The sequence below is a fragment of the Polypterus senegalus genome, chromosome 1 (assembly GCF_016835505.1).
Source record: "Polypterus senegalus isolate Bchr_013 chromosome 1, ASM1683550v1, whole genome shotgun sequence".
Classification (NCBI taxonomy): Eukaryota; Metazoa; Chordata; class Cladistia; order Polypteriformes; family Polypteridae; genus Polypterus; species Polypterus senegalus.
The window spans coordinates 182,933,270-182,952,838 of NC_053154.1; the positions used below are offsets into that span (position 1 = coordinate 182,933,270).

Consider the following 19,569-nt stretch of genomic DNA (forward strand, 5'->3'; position numbering starts at 1 on the left):
GAAAAAAGTTTACTTGAGATTTTTACAAATTAAAAAAAAATAATAAAAAATTGAGAAATCACATGCACATAAGTATTCACAGCCTTTGCCATGAAGCTCAAAATTGAGCTCAGGTGCATCCTGTTTCCCCTGATCATCCATGAGATGTTTCTGCAGCTTAATTGGAGTCCACCTGTGGTAAATTCAGTTGATTGGACATGATTTGGAAAGGCACACACCTGTCTATATAAGGTCCCACAGTTGACAGTTCATGTCAGAGCACAAACCAAGCATGAAGTCAAAGGAATTGTCTGTAGACCTCCGAGACAGGAGTGTCTGGAGGCACAAATCTGGGGAAGGTTACAGAAAAATGTCTGCTGCTTTGAAGGTCCCAATAAGCACAGTGGCCTCTATCATCCATAAGTGGAAGAAGTTCAAAACCACCAGGTCTCTTCCTAGAGCTTGCCGGCCACCTAAAGTGAGCGATCAGGAGAGAAGGGCCTTAGTCAGGTGACCAACAACCAGATGGTCACTCTGTCAGAGCTTGAGAGGTCCTCTGTGGAGAACCTTCCAGAAGGACAACCATCTCTGCAGCAATCCACCAATCAGGCCTGTATGGTAGAGTGGCCAGACGGAAGCCACTCCTTAGTAAAAGGCACATGGCAGCCTGCCTGGAGTTTGCCAAAAGGCACCTCAAGTACTCTCAGACCATGAGAAACAAAATTTTCTGGTCTGATGAGACAAAGATTGAACTCTCTGGTGTGAATGCCAGGCATCATGTTTGGAGGAAATCAGGCACCGCTCATCACCAGGCCAATACCATCCCTACAGTGAAGCATGGTGGTGGCAGCATCATGCTGTGGGAATGTTTTTCGGCGGCAGGAACTGGGAGACTAGTCAGGATAAAAGGAAAGATGACTGCAGCAATGTACAGAGACTTCCTGAATAAAAACCTTCTCCAGAGCGCTCTTGACCTCAGACTGGGGCGACGGTTCACCTTTCAGCAGGACAACGACCCTAAGCACACAGCCAAGATATCAAAGCAGTGGCTTCAGGAGAACTCTGTGAATGTCCTTGAGTGGCCCAGCCAGAGCCCAGACTTGAATCCGATTGAACATCTCTGGAGAGATCTTAAAATGGCTGTGCACCGATGCTTCCCATCCAACCTGATGGAGCTTGAGAAGTGCAGCAAAGAGGAAGGGGCGAAACTGGCCAAGGATAGGTGTGCCAAGCTTGTGGCATCATATTCAAAAAGACTTGAGGCTGTAATTGCTGCCAAAGGTGCATCGACAAAGTATTGAGCAAAGGCTGTGAATTCTTATGTACATGGGATTTTTCAGTTTTTTTATTTTTAATAAATTTGCAAAAACCTCAAGTAAACTTTTTTCACATTGTCATGATGGGGTGCTGTGTAGAATTCTGAGGAAAAAAATGAATTTAATCAATTTTGGAATAAGGCTGTAACATAAAATGTGGAAAAAGTGATGCGCTGTGAATACTTTCTGGATGCACTGTACATCAAGTTTTTCAACCTTCAACCTTAAAGGTCTCTGGATGGTGACTCAGAGGGTATCAGAAGTAAAATCCACTTTCATACAAAACAATATCTGATGCTTAGACTGTGTTGTTAAACAGACTGAAAAATAATTTTGGGTATGATGCCTTCATTTAACACTTATACTTTGCTTCCAAAGTAATAGGTTATTCATTTATAACTTCCTAACAAACAACAAAAAATTCTAATACGGAATTTTCATAGAGAAGAACATGTGGGAAGTTGCCTGTTTCGTAGGTGTTATTTGAAGTTTGTACCCCAATCATGTGTTGTTTTTGAAAACGAAAGAAATGGAAAATGGGGGCTTAGGGGAGAATAAGGACTTGACATCTCTTGCATCCACGTTTTCTCCAAATACTATATATATATATATATATATATATATATATATATATATATATATATGTGTGTGTGTGTGTGTGTGTATGTGTTCTGTATATACATATACTTATATACAGATAGACAGCAACATTTAAAAATATATATATATTTATGTAACAATGGACATTTCCACTGAAAAAGAAAAAAAATAGAAAGAAATATCCTTACTCTGCAAATATAAGTTTTCTGAAATATAAAAAATATTTGAGAAATGTCTCCAAGTGATAGTGCAGAATTTTTATGAATTGTACACACATGCAAAATTGTAAAAATTTTCCTAAACAGAGGTTTTTACTGTATTATACAAAAGTTATTTTTGACACCACAAAAGTAGGTTGTATTACTTTTTTAGGTTGTGTTTCATTTTTCAAACAGAGATCACAGCTAAAGTTAAAAAATACTTTTTTCTCTTTTAAACTTGGAACATTGAAATGGTTAAAAAAAAAAAAAAAAAACTTAGAAAGATGGAAACTTCTTTAAATGATTAAGTTTTCATTGACTTTCTTAACCTGAACCTTGTGAATATGAACAAATTCCACAAACATTCCAAGATGCTAATAAACATGCAAATGCAAACGAATAAAAAAGAGAAAATAAAACACTAACATTGATAATGTGCTATACCTCAGGCAGTACTTAACCAGTACTTAGCCAGAGGCAGCAAAGGAAAGCGCTTCAGCTTACAGATTAGCTTGGGCAGTGGGAGCAGATATATTACCTAAATTAATTCCTGCAGTGGCCACTTTAATAACAAAACAAAAAAAAAAAAAGTAACCGAAAAACTACTTCCTAGTCCAAACAACAACGGATTATCAGTACAAATTTGACTGGAATCTTCAAGAAAAACACAATGACACACTGAGATGTAAGTAAACTGAGCTCCTTTCACAGTTGTTCTAAGGATCCTTGATGAACAAACTATATACAACATCAGCATGTTGTGAATCTTTATGCCACATGCCTCTGTTGGCACACATCAGACATAAAGATGATCAGGTGTAATCAGGAAAGTGTTGAATTTATCCTATAAGAGAAAAAAAATGCATTAAGTATGAAAGACAAGTTGTTTATGATACTTTTTTGCAGTGAAGGGTTACAGATTTAGAATGGGCTATTAAAACCCCCTAACTTGCAGGATTACGCATAACACATATTAAATGAAGTATAAAAAAAAAAAAAATGTAAATGCATGGCAAACACATCTAATAAAAGCCAAATTTTTTAACTGTCAAGCTGTTATATTAACTAAAGAAACGTTAACAATAAAGTCAAAGGACTTTATAATAATATATAATAAATGCAATCAAGACCATTGTCTTCAGAATCATACACAGTATTCCAGTTACAGTGAAAATTAAGGTTTTCATACTTAAATGTATAGAAGATGTTAGGACTAAAAAGTAGTATCTATGAGTAACTAGTCGCCAAACATTTCTTTCTGTACTACTAAAATTTACCTGTAAATTGTATATTCTATATAAATGCTGTTAATGTTTTCTACAAACTGGCTTCTGTTCAAATAAAAAAAAAAAAAAAGACTTCATCATATACACTCACCTAAAGGATTATTAGGAACACCATACTAATACGGTGTTTGACCCCTTTTCGCCTTCAGAACTGCCTTAATTCTAAGTGGCATTGATTCAACAAGGTGCTGAAAGCATTCTTTAGAAATATTGGCCCATATTGATAGGATAGCATCTTGCAGTTGATGGAGATTTGTGGGATGCACATCCAGGGCACGAAGCTCCCGTTCCACCACATCCCAAAGATGCTCTATTGGGTTGAGATCTGGTGACTGTGGGGGCCATTTTAGTACAGTGAACTCATTGTCATGTTCATGAAACCAATTTGAAATGATTCGAGCTTTGTGACATGGTGCATTATCCTGCTGGAAGTAGCCATCAGAGGATGGGTACATGGTGGTCATGAAGGGATGGATATGGTCAGAAACAATGCTCAGGTAGCCCGTGGCATTTAAACGAGGCCCAGTTGGCACTAAGGGTCCTAAAGTGTGCCAAGAAAACATCCCCCACACCATTACACCACCACCACCAGCCTGCACAGTGGTAACAAGGCATGATGGATCCATGTTCTCATTCTGTTTGCGCCAAATTCTGACTCTACCATTTGAATGTCTCAACAGAAATCGAGACTCATCAGACCAGGCAACATTTTTCCAGTCTTCAATTGTCCAATTTTGGTGAGCTTGTGCAAATTGTAGCCTCTTTTTCCTATTTGTAGTGGAGATGAGTGGTACCCGGTGGGGTCTTCTGCTGTTGTAGCCCATCCGCCTTAAGGTTGTGCGTGTTGTGGCTTCACAAATGCTTTGCTGCATACCTCGGTTGTAACGAGTGGTTATTTCAGTCAAAGTTGCTCTTCTATCAGCTTGAATCAGTCGGCCCATTCTCCTCTGACCTCTAGCATCAACAAGGCATTTTCGCCCACAGGACTGCTGCATACTGGATGTTTTTCCCTTTTCACACCATTCTTTGTAAACCCTAGAAATGGTTGTGCGTGAAAATCCCAGTAACTGAGCAGATTATGAATCATCTGGCACCAACAACCACGCCACGCTCAAAATTGCTTAAATCACCTTTCTTTCCCATTCTGACATTCAGTTTGGAGTTCAGGAGATTGTCTTGACTAGGACCACACCCCTAAATGTATTGAAGCAACTGCCATGTGATTGGTTGATTAGATAATTGCATTAATGAGCAATTGAAAAGGTGTTCCTAATAATCCTATAGGTGAGTGTAAATGTCAAAATTGTTTGATTGTCAGTTACTTTACACCATTTTTAAATAAATTGTGCCAAACCTCTTACTGAATAGCTTTAACTAAAACAAAAATGTGTTCATATTCTTTTGAAAGGCGATACCTTAACGCTGACGATCTCTGTCCCTCTGGTCTCGTTGTCGGGCTCTATCACGGCTCCTACCAAGATAATTCTCCTCATTATGATCATCACTGTGAGAGCGATCTTGATGTCGACGAGATCCATTCAGGGTGTTACTGTAAGATTTTGCCTGTGACCTGCGGTGTTTCCTTACATTAAAAAAAAAAAAAATCAAATATCACAATAACTATTACTACAAATTGATTTCTTTCTCTAAATAATCAATTCAAGAATCTTCTCTGAAAGACCGGTAAGGTTTTCTTAAACTCTTTTTAGAAAAAAATTCATACTTCTTTAGTATCTCCTTAGATTTACAGTGTAACATTTGCTACAGTATGTTTGATATTAAAAATTCATAGCAATATGTGACATAGCAAATGCATTTATAATGGATTTTATGTCAAACTAATTAATCCAAATTCAGAGCTAAAATCCTTTATTAAATTAATTCCTTCTAATTTAAAATAAATAAAACACTTTACAAATCATGCATTCTCATATTTGGTACAGTGAAACCTCGGTTCACGAACGTCCCGGTTCACGACCAAAAAGCTCGCCAAACTTTTGCCTCGGTTCACAACCACACACTCGGTATACGAACAAGCCAGTTTCCCTTGCCTGTCTGAGCTGAGCTGAGAGAGAAAGAGAGAAAGAGAGAGAGAGAGCAAGAGCGAGCGAGCACGTGCCTGCTGGGGAGGGGAGGAGATTGCCGTGTCTTTGCTGAACAAGCCAGTTTCCCTTGCCTCCTGAGCTGAGATAGAGAGAGAGCAAGAGCGAGCAAGCACGTGCATGCTTGGAGGAGGATACTGCTGCACGTGTTTGCCTGCCTATCTGTAGGCTGTAGTGCAAGTGAACCACAACCCCCACCACAGGCAGCCTGAGAGAGAAAGAGAGCTGCCATGCTTTTTCAATTAAGCAAAGCGCTCCTTGTTCATTGTTTTTCAATAAGAGGTGCACTCTCTTTGTGCTCTACAGTATTTCGTGTGCTTTTGCAGTTATCTATGGCTTCTAAGCAAGTGGAGAGTGGTCAGAAGTAAGTTTTGAAGAAAATTGAAATCGAAGTAAATAAAGAAATTACAAGAGGTGGAAAAACTGTTTACCAGTTTACTTATTTACCAATTTGAGAACCCTCGTGCTTTCAAGCAGCACAATGTAAACAAAGCCAGACTGGCAGTAATGTGGAGGGCAAACACGAAGGATTGGGTCACAAGGAGTTTGTTTTTGGAATGGCTGCATGAGGCTTTCACTCCCACCAGCTAAACAGCTAAAAGCACCAGAAACCCAAGAAATCACAAGAGAGAAAACACCTGAAGGAAAACACTTCATGCCAGAACTCGTTTCATGCAAGGTTAGTTTTCTTGGTGGTTTTTGTATTATGGATTTTTCAAAAGTTAAATTTTTTAGTTCATAATGCGATTTGTTGCAATGTTATTTTTCTCTTTTTTCAAATGTTCCCTTTCTTCCTTGTGCTTAAAACTCATGAAAGTGTTTACAGATGCAGTTTTTCATAGCACGATTAGGTGCGATGTTACATTTCTCTTTTTTCAAATGTTCGCTTTTTTCCTTGTGCTTAAAACTCATTAAAAAAATTGTTTACATGGAGGACTTCATTGCGTGATCTCCTGCAATCTTACTTTTTTGTTTGCTTGTGAGTTAGTTTTTTCAAGCGCTTCGGATTTGTTGTTCCTTTTTTTTCTGCTGTGCTTAGAACTCATTTTAAAAAAAATGCTGCGCGATCACGTGCTACAGAGAGATTAGAGAGCGCAAGCGAGCAAGTGCAGAGAGAGCACAGGCAGCTGACAGGGAAGGGATGGGGTGTGTGTGTGTGTGTGTGTGTGTGCGCACGCGCTACACAGAGAGAGAGAGCGCGTGAGCCAGCCTGCTCCTGTAGCTGAGGTAGGGAGGGAGGGGCTTTGGTGGTGTGTGTGCTACAGAGAGAGAGAGAGAGTGCGCGAGCGAGCAAGCTCGTGTAGCTGATCAGGGAGCCTGGGTGTTTTGTGTCAGTGTTATTCAATGTTTTTACATTAGTTTACTATTACACTGTGGATTCAATGGTGTAATTAACTATATTTGTGCTTAATCTTTACATATTTTTACATATTTACATACAGTTTGTACGGTCTGGAACGGATTAATTGTATTTACATACAATCCTATGGGGGAAACTGCTTCGGTTCACGACCAACTCGGTTTATGACCAAAGTTCTGGAACGAATTATGGTCGTGAACCGAGGTTCCACTGTATAATGTTTCTAATTTAGGTCAGTGCTACGGATGTTAAAGTCCATGAAATCTGATAAGCATTTTATACTTTGTCTCTGACGCATGTAAGTGTTTAAACAGGATTATAAAATTAGTGTCAAATTACAGCAACTCAAAATAGGCATATTTAATTTTCTGCTCATTTTTGAAGTATTCTGCTGTACACTGGAAATTCACATGGACAATGGCCCCTACAGATTTTATTTTTTTTTTTAATTTTTTTTCTCCAGCCTTTGGAGTTTTTTTTTTTTTTTTTTTCTGTCCACCCTGGCCATCGGACCTTACTTATTCTATGTTAATTAATGTTGACCTATTTTTATTTTTTATTGTGTCCTCTATTTTTCTATTCATTTTGTAAAGCACTTTGTGCTACATTTTTTTGTATGAATATGTGCTATATAAATAAATATTGATTGATTGATTGATTGGAGTGTACAGTACCTCTAGAACAGGAGCACCAATTTGGGGTGTCCAAGAAACCGTCATTTGTTGGTCTTTTATTAGTGCTCCTGTTCTATGATATGTAAAGAATCGAGCATTGAACATGCAATTATCATCTGTGAATGAGCAGCAGAAATGCATGTTCTCGTGGGTTCCTTGCTGCAGGCTGAGTGTTTATAAAGGTGAATAACTTTTTTTTTTTTTAAGATCATGGAATTTGGACCTTGCAAAGATCCACAGAAGAGGGTGAAATCTAATGTTGATATCATGCAAGCCCTGAATGTCAATGGTTTCAAGATTTGTTTGAAAATTTTATATATATATACAGTGGTGTGAAAAACTATTTGCCCCCTTCCTGATTTCTTATTCTTTTGCATGTTTGTCACACAAAATGTTTCTGATCATCAAACACATTTAACCATTAGTCAAATATAACACAAGTAAACACAAAATGCAGTTTTTAAATGATGGCTTTTATTATTTTGGGAGAAAAAAAATCCAAACCTACATGGCCCTGTGTGAAAAAGTAATTGTCCCCTTGTTAAAAAATAACCTAACTGTGGTGTATCACACCTGAGTTCAATTTCCGTAGCCACCCCCAGGCCTGATTACTGCCACACCTGTTTCAATCAAGAAATCACTTAAATAGGAGCTGCCTGACACAGAGAAGTAGACCAAAAGCAACTCAAAAGCTAGACATCATGCCAAGATCCAAAGAAATTCAGGAACAAATGAGAACAGAAGTAATTGAGATCTATCAGTCTAGTAAAGGTTATAAAGCCATTTCTAAAGCTTTGGGACTCCAGCGAACCACAGTGAGAGCCATTATCCACAAATGGCAAAAACATGGAACAGTGGTGAACCTTCCCAGGAGTGGCGGCCGACCAAAATTACCCCAAGAGCGCAGAGACGACTCATCCGAGAGGTCACAAAGACCCCAGGACAACGTCTAAAGAACTGCAGGCCTCACTTGCCTCAATTAAGGTCAGTGTTCACAACTCCACCATAAGAAAGAGACTGGGCAAAAGCGGCCTGCATGGCAGATTTCCAAGGCGCAAACCACTGTTAAGCAAAAAGAACATTAGGGCTCGTCTCAATTTTGCTAAGAAACATCTCAATGATTGCCAAGACTTTGGGGAAAACACCTTGTGGACTGATGAGACAAAAGTTGAACTTTTTGGAAGGCAAATGTCCCGTTACATCTGGCGTAAAAGGAACACAGCATTTCAGAAAAGAACATCATACCAAAGTAAAATATGGTGGTGGTAGTGTGATGGTCTGGGGTTGTTTTGCTGCTTCAGGACCTGGAAGGCTTGCTGTGATAGACAGAACCATGAATTCTACTGTCTACCAAAAAATCCTGAAGGGGAATGTCCGGCCATCTGTTCGTCAACTCAAGCTGAAGCGATCTTGGGTGCTGCAACAGGACAATGACCCAAAACACACCAGCAAATCCACCTCTGAATGGCTGAAGAAAAACAAAATGAAGACTTTGGAGTGGCCTAGTCAAAGTCCTGACCTGAATCCAATTGAGATGCTATGGCATGACTTTAAAAAGGAGGTTCGTGCTCGAAAACCCTCAAATAAAGCTGAATTACAACAATTCTGCAAAGATGAGTGGGCCAAAATTCCTCCAGAGCTGTAAAGACTCATTGCAAGTTATCAAAGCGCTTGATTGCAGTTATTGCTGCTAAGGGTGGCCCAACCAGTTATTAGGTTCAGGGGCAATTACTTTTCACACAGGGCCATGTAGGTTTGGATTTTTTCTCCCTAAATAATAAAACCATCATTTAAAACTGCATTTTGTGTTTACTTGTGTTATATTTGACTAATGGTTAAATGTGTTTGATGATCTGAAACATTTTGTGTGACAAACATGCAAAAGAATAAGAAATCAGGAAGGGGGCAAATAGTTTTTCACACCACTGTATGTGTGTATATATATATATATATATATATATATATATATATATATATACACACACACACACACACACACAAGGGGGCTTTGCCATCTTCTCTTTTATTTCCAGCCCCAGGTGTGGTTAAATCTCTTTCTTGCGGGTTGTATTCTGCTGTTTGCATTATGAAGGGGGTGCTGAATGCAGACTAAGGAGATGCGGTCGGATCAGCTGGTGTCATTCTGCTGCTGCTTGCGAGCTGCGTTTTCTTCTTTTTGCGCTGCACATCGATCATTTAAAAGCCTCATTTCATTTCCACTCTTCACACGCTGCAATGTTTTCTCTGCCTTCTCTTGGCATTAGGAGGATTATTAGCACAAGGAGTTCAGGGTTCAGGTCTAATAAAACCAACTGATCCATATTTCATGAATCCAATGAAGGATAAACCTCAAGCCCCACCTTTTAAAAACACTCTGAACTGCCTGATAACTGCTCCCACAGGTAAACACACAAAACTACAACCTGGGCTGCAGGTTGCCATTTAACAGAGGCAAACAAACACAAATGTAATGTCATACTGAAGTCAATTATATGCCACTACAAAGCACAACTTAAACACCTAGGTCACAAACAGTGCATTTATTTAACCAAGATTTGAACGCCTATGTGGGCAGGGCCTAATGTGATTAGTACTTGTAATGTATAAAGCAGCAAGTGCTCACAAACAGCTGTTATATACTGTATGATAAATACTGTGTATTGCACTCACTATATGATGCCCTGAATCCAAGAAAGTTCTCACTTCTTATTGTGCCCACTCCAGTATCTTAGTTTCACAAAAGTATGCTTTCTTTCTACTTTGTTTGCTCACTCCTTGACTGTAACATCATGGTTGCTTCTGCGTCTATGTTATAAATATGGTTAGTGTTTCCACACTGGCAGTATCCTTTTATAAGTTCAAATTATAAGGAGGACAAGCGAGAAACAGCTCCAAAACACATTTTACCTGGGATGGTCAATACTTACTTTTTTACAACACAAGATTTGACTCAGTTGAGTAAATCTGATTTATAGAACTGACCTGCAGCTTGTCGACAAGGCTATGCTGAAATCACATTTTTTCAGTAACGTGCATGTGATTGGGTGTATTTGGGTGCTGCTATTTTTTTATTTTTTTTTTTTAATTTCCAAAGCATTTTTCATGATTACTTGATTATTTAAAACATTTTGGTAATTTTACATCTTCCATACTACTTACCTTACTAGTAACTTAAACTCATTAGAAATATATGCATGGCACAACTGATTTGACAGTCAATTTTGTATTTTAAATATTTTTGTAACAACAAGTGATATTAAAAATAATCACCATAATCAACTGTAATTACATATGTTTGCTGACTACATTAAATTTTACATTTAACAGTACTGTACATTAACAGTACTTTACAGTGCCATGCATTTTAAAACAGCCTAAAAATAGGTTACATTTTTGAAAGAAGTACCCAGAGGACAGTTAAAATCTCAAAGTAAAATTGTTAGCTGCTTTGGACTAAGATGGAAAGCAGGTATAGAAATAGTGAATCATTATAATGTGTAGTCAATGAACAGCAAGACTGTTTTTACAGCATTAGTCTTGTTTTGCTGTGAAAAAAAATCTCGTTTTTTTTTTCTATACAAAGCACAATATGTTACACTGATTGTGTCCATGAAAATGTATCAGAATAGGATCCTTCATGTCTCAAAAGGTGTTGGTCATGATTTTCTTGATGGAGTGCTGTCATTTGAATGTCTTTTTTTTTTTTTTTACTGAAGAAGACTGGTGTTTTCACTGCATACTTTGCCTCTTGCTTTCTGTCTCACGGTGAAGGACTAATGTCCCATCTTTGGTGACAATCCACTCCAAAACATTCATATATTCATAATATTTCAGGAATTGGGTCGCAACCTCCACATGCTGTTGGTTGTGGAAATTAACAAGTTGTTCAGGTACCCATCTTGTACAAACTTTAAGGTACCCCAGGTCACCATACACTATGACATATGCAGATCCATAGTTGATATCCAAATGTAAAGCAACATAAGACAATGTAATACATCAGTCTTCTCTGGTGAAGGCATTTGCTGTTTTGATGTGGGCTTGTGTGTGCGATGTTGAAAGTCGATCAGATTGAGGTTTGGTAGTTACACTTGTTCTTCCCACTTTAAACCTTTCATCTCATTCATAAACCTTTTGTTTAATAATGTCATATTCACTTTCATACTTAGTCAACTCCCTTTGGTAACACCTCACTACAGTCCATTGTCAATGATGGTGCAATCCCACAGCAGAGCATCCATGTTCATTTGACTTTGGCTTCAACTAGACTAACAGCAGAGTACTGTTGTATGCATAGTTGACTTTCTATAAGCCACTGCAAACATGTTGTATTGCATCAGCTTCTATCGAGTGTGGTTACCACTGTGGGTGTCAGAGAAAAAGGATAGGCATCCTAGCCAGGATAAAGGATGGATTCATTCCCAACCAGAAGGCCATAATGGAAGGAGCAGGTAAATGGGCTAACTGGGAGCAGTTCAATCCCCAACACGACGGATGGCAGTGTTCCACAAGGCTGGAACACTTTAAGACAGGTGCAGTGTGGCCTGGGATTTGGAGTCCAGAAACTGCCAAACTGCCCTAGCTTTCATTAGACCCGGTAGTGCTTCTGACAACATGGACAGGTGATTGGAAGCAGTTCCCAGGTCTAGTTTAAATGAAAGTCCACTACCTCACTTAAATGGAGAACAGAGAACTCTTTAGGAGGACAAAGGAGGAATAGTGAATGATTTATTTGGCTGGAAATTGTTGAACTTGCAGATGCAGGATTGTCACCAGCACAAGCAGCTATTGACAGAAAGTAACTTCCTTCCCATGCATCCAATCTTCTGGTGTTTAAATGTATTGGGGATCTGTTTACAGTCATACTGGCTATCAGAGGTGAAAAACAGGAACATACACAAAATGTACAAGTTTGTTGCAAGCTCTGTCAAAGTAAAATTGAAATAGTAAACTAATTTACAGTTGATGTTGCAAAGAATGTTTCTCTGTTTTTAGATACATGAGGCTGCAGACTCACCAATGCTTTTCAAAGGGATATTTTGAAATTTCAACACTTTGAAGTATCTTAATGAAACTGTCTCAACAAATTTCCTCGTAAAATACGTGTGCCACATGTCAACAAAATTGGTCCACTCTTTCATGGGGTAATGAATTAAAATCAATATGTAATTATTATTTTTCTAGTAAAAATTACATCAGTTTGAAAATCTCCCTGTAACAAATTGAGCATTAATTACGGACGCACTAAGCAATTCCAGAAGCTTCAAAAAGGTAAACTTTGCATACAGTATATTCATTTTTCCCACAGCTGATACTATGGGATACTTTTACGTGGTATACCTAATGTCATTCATATACTTAATGTTACACTCAAAGTTCATAATTTTTTCCTGGATTTCTACATTTACCCATACTCTTCACATCTGCCAAAATGGATGCTGCACAGCCTACTTCAAGTAGGAGCAAGTTTTTATACAGTAACTAAGATTGTTTTTGTTATCAAGATCAAAGTTTATCTAGTAAAACTGCAAAAGTCTGTGTTTTATATGGTTAGAAAGTAAAAACTTTTATACCTTTATGCCACCACACCATCTTGCTTTGCAAACAGACACCACTTTATGTGTTACATGGCCGAGATGCAGTTCTTGGTTGCTGGGGATATGATCGTGGAGGTTGCAACAACTGACTTTGTTAATAAGTTTAAAGGCTGGCAAAAGTGGTCATGTTCTAATCTGAGTTTATGGATAGTTCCTGTTTTATTGTGCAATTCATCTGGTGACAATTAACTTCCTGGCATTAGAATTCTGCTCATGTTGTTCATATTTTGATTTGTTTGTTGGTAATTTAAACTCAATGACTGATTGGATGCACATTTGTTTCAGATTTTGGCTTGTTCATTGACTATATTTGATCTTCTGATCCATTTAATAAAAAAAAACCTTTATATTCTTGATCTGAGTCTGCAGTCAGTGTAATTTTCACCTATGATTGCTGCAGTTTGTTATTGAAATTTATTAGTGACAGTCACTCATCTTCTTTTCCAGACCACTGTCATAGCTTCTTCTCTTCCCTATTCTTCTCCATTTATCTTTGCATTTTTCTAATTCAAGAAACAAGTGTCCATCTCATGATCAGCGGGAGTCTGGGAGATATTCAATTTAAACAATCCAGTACCTTATCAATTCTAAATTATACAAATTATGTGCAAATGTATGAAGATAAATCTATTTACTGAGCAAATTATTGGGGATACCTGTACACCAGCTAATCAGCCAATCACGTGGCAGCAGCTCATGCATAAAATCATGCAGATACTGGTCAGAAGCTTCAAATAATGTTCTCATCAAACTCTAGAATGGACAAAAAATATGATTTCATTGATTTTGACTGTGGCTTGATGGTTAGTGCTAGATGGGCTGGTTCAAGTATTTTTGTAACTGCTCATCAACTGGGATTTTAAAGAACAACAATCTCTAGAATTTACTCATAATGAAGAGCAAAATAAAAAACCTGAGTAGCAGTTCAATGGACAGAAATGTCTTCTTTATGAGAGAGGTCAGTGTAGCAGAATCAGACTGGTTCAAGCTGACATTAACTCAGATGACCATTCTGCACAACTTTGGTGAGCAGATAAGCACCTCAGAACGTACAACAAGTCAAACCTTGAAGAACACAGGCCTTTGAACAAATCTAAATCATATTATGTGATATCATCTACTGTTGAATTCTGCTCTGTACAGTGGAACCTCGGTTCACGAACGTCTCGATTCACGACCAAAAAGTTCGCCAAACTTTTGCCTTGGTTCACAACCACACACTCGGTATATGAACAAGCCAGTTTCCCTTTCGGTTTGTGCGCGCGTGTTGCATTGTTCTTGGTCAGCCTGCCTGCCTGCTGCAGAGAGAGAGAGAGAGAGAGAGAGCGAGCAAGCCACGTGCCTGCTGGGGAGGGGGAGATTGCTGCACACGTTTGCCTGCCTGTGCCGAGAGTGGAGTTAGGGGATGGCTCGCGTGCACATACTGCCTGCGGGGGGGTTACAGCTGAGAGAGAAAGAGCCGCTCCCTGTTCATTGTTCTCAGTCAGACGTGCATGCCTTACCTGCACTCTCTTTGTGCTCTACAGTATTTCGTGTTCTTTTGCAGTTAACTATGGCTTCTAAGCAAGTGAAGAGTGGTGAGAAGAAAGTTTTGAAGAAAACTGAAATCAAAGTAAAGAAAGAAATTATTGAAAAGTTTGAGCGTGGCGTTCGTGTTACTGACCTTGCCGCGGAGTACAAGAAGTCAAAATCTACGATTTTGACTATTCTAAAGCAGAAAGAATCTATTAAAGCAGCTGATATTGCAAAAGGAGTTACAGCGTTAACCAGGCAGAGGCTTCAAGTGCTGGAAGAGGTGGAAAAACTGTTTACCAGTTTACTCATTTACCGATTTGAGAACCCTCGTGCTTTCAAGCAGCACAATGTAAACAAAGCCAGACTGGCAGTAATGTGGAGGGCAAACATGAAGGGTTGGGTCACAAAAACTTTCTTTTTGGAATGGCTGCATGAGGCTTTCGCTCCCACCAGCTAAACAGCTAAAAACACCAGAAACCCAAGAAATCACAAGAGAGAAAAAACACCTGAAGGAAAATACTTCATGCCAGAACTCAACTCATGCAAGGTTAGTTTTCCTGGTGGTTTTTGTATTACGAATTTTTCAAAAGTTAAATTTTCAGTTCGTAGCGTGAACTGTTGCAATGTTACTTTTTTTCTCTTTTTTCAAATGTTCGCTTTTTTCCGCTGTGCTTAACACTCCGTTTAAAAAAAGTGTTTACAGCGATCGGGCTGTAGGGCTAAAATAGCGTGATCTTGTTACTTTTTTGGTTGCTTGTGGTTGGTTTTTAAATTAAAGTTTTTAAGGATTTGTTCTAATGTTCCCCTCTGTTCAGAGAGAGTGCGCGAGCAAGCGAGCGAGCTCAGAGAGAGAGAGAGAGACAGGGTGTGCTGCTGACATTTGGGGAGTGGGTGTGTGCTGAGCGAGCACGTGCCGCTAACAAAGGGGAGGGGGCTGACAGTTTGTGCTACAGAGAGAGAGACAGTGCGAGCGAGCCTGCTCGTGTAGCTGAGTAGGGAGCCTGGGTGTTTTGTGTCAGTGTTATTCAATGTTTTTACATTAGTTTACTATTACACTGTATATTCTACGGTGTAATTAACTATATTTATGCTTAATCTTTACATATATTTACATACAGTTCGTACGGTCTGGAACAGATTAATTGTATTTACATACAAGGGAAATTGCTTCGGTTCCACTGTACTTGTAATACTTCTAAATGCATTGTATTGATTACTTGTGTTCTGTTTTGTGTATTGTATTTATCCCCCTTTTTTGACACCCACTGCATGCCCAAACTACCTGGAGGGGTCTCTGTTTGAACTGCCTTTCCCAAGGTTTCTTCCACTTTATTTTTCCCAGCAAGGGTTTTTTTTAGGGGGGTTTATCTGGACCTTTTCCTTGTCCTTTTAGAGAGTCAAGGCTGGGGGGCTGTTAAAAGGCAGGGCCTGTCAAAGCATATTGCAGCACTTCTTGTGTGATTTTGGGCTATACAAAAATAAATTGTATTGTACAACAGCAAAAGATCATGTCAGGTTCCACTCCAAAAACAGAAATCCAAGGCTTCAGAGGGCACAGGCTTACAAAAAAGGGTAGCAGAAGATTGGGCTCATGAAGTTTGACTTCCATTGAGACACACAGATAGTTTGGTTCGAATTTTGTGGCAACAGCATGAGCCAGGGTAAATGGGTTAAAAAGTTTTAAAAGGGTTTTTCAGTTTAGTAAATACTACTCATAGTATTCATTTTGGTTAGGAATGGAACAAGTAAAATGCAAGAGGACAAGAGTACAGAACGAGAACTGCTGACAAGCAGGTGATTTAGCTCACTGATGACATTATACAATCAGGGACAGGCGGGGGAGGAAGGAGCAGACACAGGTGAATGAAGACAAGTATTCAAGCTGTTAGTGAGAAAGGTACAAGGTTCAGAGCCAAGTATGAGAGAACTTCAGAAAAAGGATCCACTAGGATCTGTTATTCTTTTGAACCATCAACCAAACAAACTAAAGGTGATAACATGTATTTTACCACAGCATTGAAATCTGTGACGCAAAGAGACATACAAATATAAATATGCAGATATACAGTACACCCTTGAAATTCACAAAGCTTACGTCCCTAGAGCACCCATGAATTGTGAAAAAATGCGAATTATTGATGTGGTTAAAAAAAAAGCCTATTTTTATAATTTAAACCCTAAATATGCCCCCAAAACACTTTAATTTCATCCTCAGCTTAATACATTACCTAAAAATAATAATGTAAAGGTAAACCCGTATACTGTACAGTACTGTACTTGTATGTCTCCCACAGTGCTAGAATGTAAAATACCGATGTTACCGCTATATGTACTGTAATTCATGCAAGCGTGTTTTCATTGCCAGAAGCCTTAGAAGGTGCAGGGTGTTTCGACGGCATATTGGGGCTTTAAACCTTAAAACTGCCACATACTTGGGGGTTAATGCATCCCTGGACGCCAAATACTTTTTTGCTGCACTTTTTTTAAGTAAACATCATAATTCACAAAGAAAATGTGAAATATTAATGGAACACATTTTTTTCCATGCAATGAGCATCACAATTACTGCAACACTGATCTTTTACACACTGGCAATGAACTGTAAAATATATTTAAAAAATTACTGGAACAATATGTACAAGGTGCAACTGACACCATTGATGAAATTCAGTAAATCACCTAGCCAACTGCGCTTGAACTGGCGGCACGCAAGCACAAAGAGGTAAATGCTGATGCTGGCAGGCTAGTTTAGTACAGCAGCTCAATACCAGAGACAGTGAGGCTGCAGTGCTGCAGGGGCCGGCAGTGGTCATGAGCTGGCTGCTCAACGAATGTACAGCACAAACTGATCAGCTCTGGTGTGCTGGTAAATTGCACTGGGAACCGACTATATCCGGTTGCGGCGTTCAATGAATGTAAGCTGACGAAAATACTGGACTCCTACGTGCTGGCAAATGGCAACGAGGAACCACTATAGCCGGTTGAAGCGGTTTAAGGAATAAGAAGAACTAAATGGAAAACACGAGAACACTCAGCTGGAGACGCATCACAGGGCAGCAGTCAATCAGCAGCAAGAAGAAATGAATAATGCTGCACTGGTCCGGTGCCGCTAAGATTCACATCATCAAGAAGACGGTGATTTATTTATTTTTATGGTATTCCATTGATGCACCCAGTCTTGACTTGACCCGCTCACACTCACAAACAGAGACAAAAAAAAAGAAAAAAAAAAACAAACTGCAAATAAAGAATGTAATGAAAACAATGATACCACCCCTGTTCCCCTTACGGCGATTATATGCTGAATACAACAAAGCACCAACAAAACACACACAGTAAAGTCCAAAAAAAACGGCAACAGGTGAAATGTAATGATGAAGATATATACACACACATACATATATATATATATATATAAATATACATATATATATATATATACATATATACATATATATATATATATATATATATATATATATATACATATACATATATATACATATACATACATATATATATATATATATACATATATATATATATATATATACACATACATATATATATATATATACACATATATATATATATATACATACACATATATATATATATATATACATACACATATATATATATATATATATATATATATATATATATATATATATCTATACTAATAAAAGGCAAAGCCCTCACTCACTCACTGACTCACTCACTGACTCATCACTAATTCTCCAACTTCCCGTGTGGGTGGAAGGCTGAAATTTGGCAGGTTCATTCCTTACAGCTTCCTTACAAAAGTTGGGCAGGTTTTATATCGAAATTCTACGCGTAATGGTCATAACTGGAAGCAGTTTTTCTCCATTTACTGTAATGGAGATGTGCTTCAACGCCGTGGGCGGAGTTTCGTGTGACATCATCACGCCTCCCGTAATCACGCAGTACATAGAAAACCAGGAAGACCTCAAAAGCGCTAAGAAAACATGCATTATATAATTGAGAAGGCAGCGAAACAATAAGAAGCGAGCGAGTGACATATACAACCATATTCATGAGTTCTGCTACTTGGAAACAAAGCACGATGTAAACCTACACTTTAAATTAAGTTCATAGACAGGCTGCCGCTGGCGTTTGTAATTTAGTGCCTGCCCATATAAGGCCGTCCGTCAGCGGCAATCCAATAGCAAACTGCCACTAAATATTCACGGGTGAAGGACTGTGCTTATGGAGAGGAAGATGAGATGGTCAGGGTGGTGTTTGACACAAACTCAGCGAAACTGCGAGAGAAGTTTTAAGTGCCAGGACTAAGGTAACATTAAATACAGCCATGGACATAGCGAGATGGCACCAGCACAGCTGGGAACCTTCGATGCATGTACACGAGTGGCTCACGTGAACTGGCGCAGTGCACAGATAAAAGCAACAGTTCCAAAGAGCTGAACAAAACCGAATTACACAATTGAAAAGGCAGCAAAAATATGAAGCGTCTGATACATACAAGCATATTCATAAATGCTGCTACTGTGGAAACAAAGCACACGGTGGAAAAAGTCAATGTCCCGCTAAAGGAAGACAGTGTAAAAAACCCGTGCATGCAGTGTGTCAGGTCTCAGATAAAGAAGAAGACGAGCTGTTTATTGATGCAGTAAGAAACGAATCGATGAATGAAACCTGTCATCTTTACAGCGATTGACAAACACGGAATGTAACTTGAACACAATACATCCTACAAATACAAACCTGATTGAAAGAAATAATGATAATCAAATCATTGATGACAGCAACACTCAGTAACACTCACAAAACAAATACTGTATATTGACAGTCATGTTACGTTATTTTTAAAATGTTCCCTTTTCTTTTCTAGCTTTTTAACACACTACTTCTCGCTGTGATACGCGGGTATATATATATGTATATATATATCCCGATCT

At 38.6% G+C, this 19,569-nt stretch overlaps 1 protein-coding gene across 1 annotated transcript in view; it reads right to left on the minus strand.

The window, feature by feature from the left end:
- Nucleotides 1-2,387: 2,387 nt before the first annotated feature.
- Nucleotides 2,388-19,569, minus strand: part of LOC120536010 (cleavage and polyadenylation specificity factor subunit 7-like) — a 140,509-nt gene continuing 123,327 nt past the window's right edge. Inside the window, exons 6-7 of the mRNA XM_039764295.1 lie at nucleotides 4,797-4,963; nucleotides 2,388-2,939 (exon numbers count right to left, since the gene is read on the minus strand). Coding sequence (XP_039620229.1) covers nucleotides 4,798-4,963 — 166 coding nt within the window. The 3' untranslated portion in view covers nucleotides 2,388-2,939; nucleotide 4,797. The remainder of the gene's footprint in view (nucleotides 2,940-4,796; nucleotides 4,964-19,569) is intronic.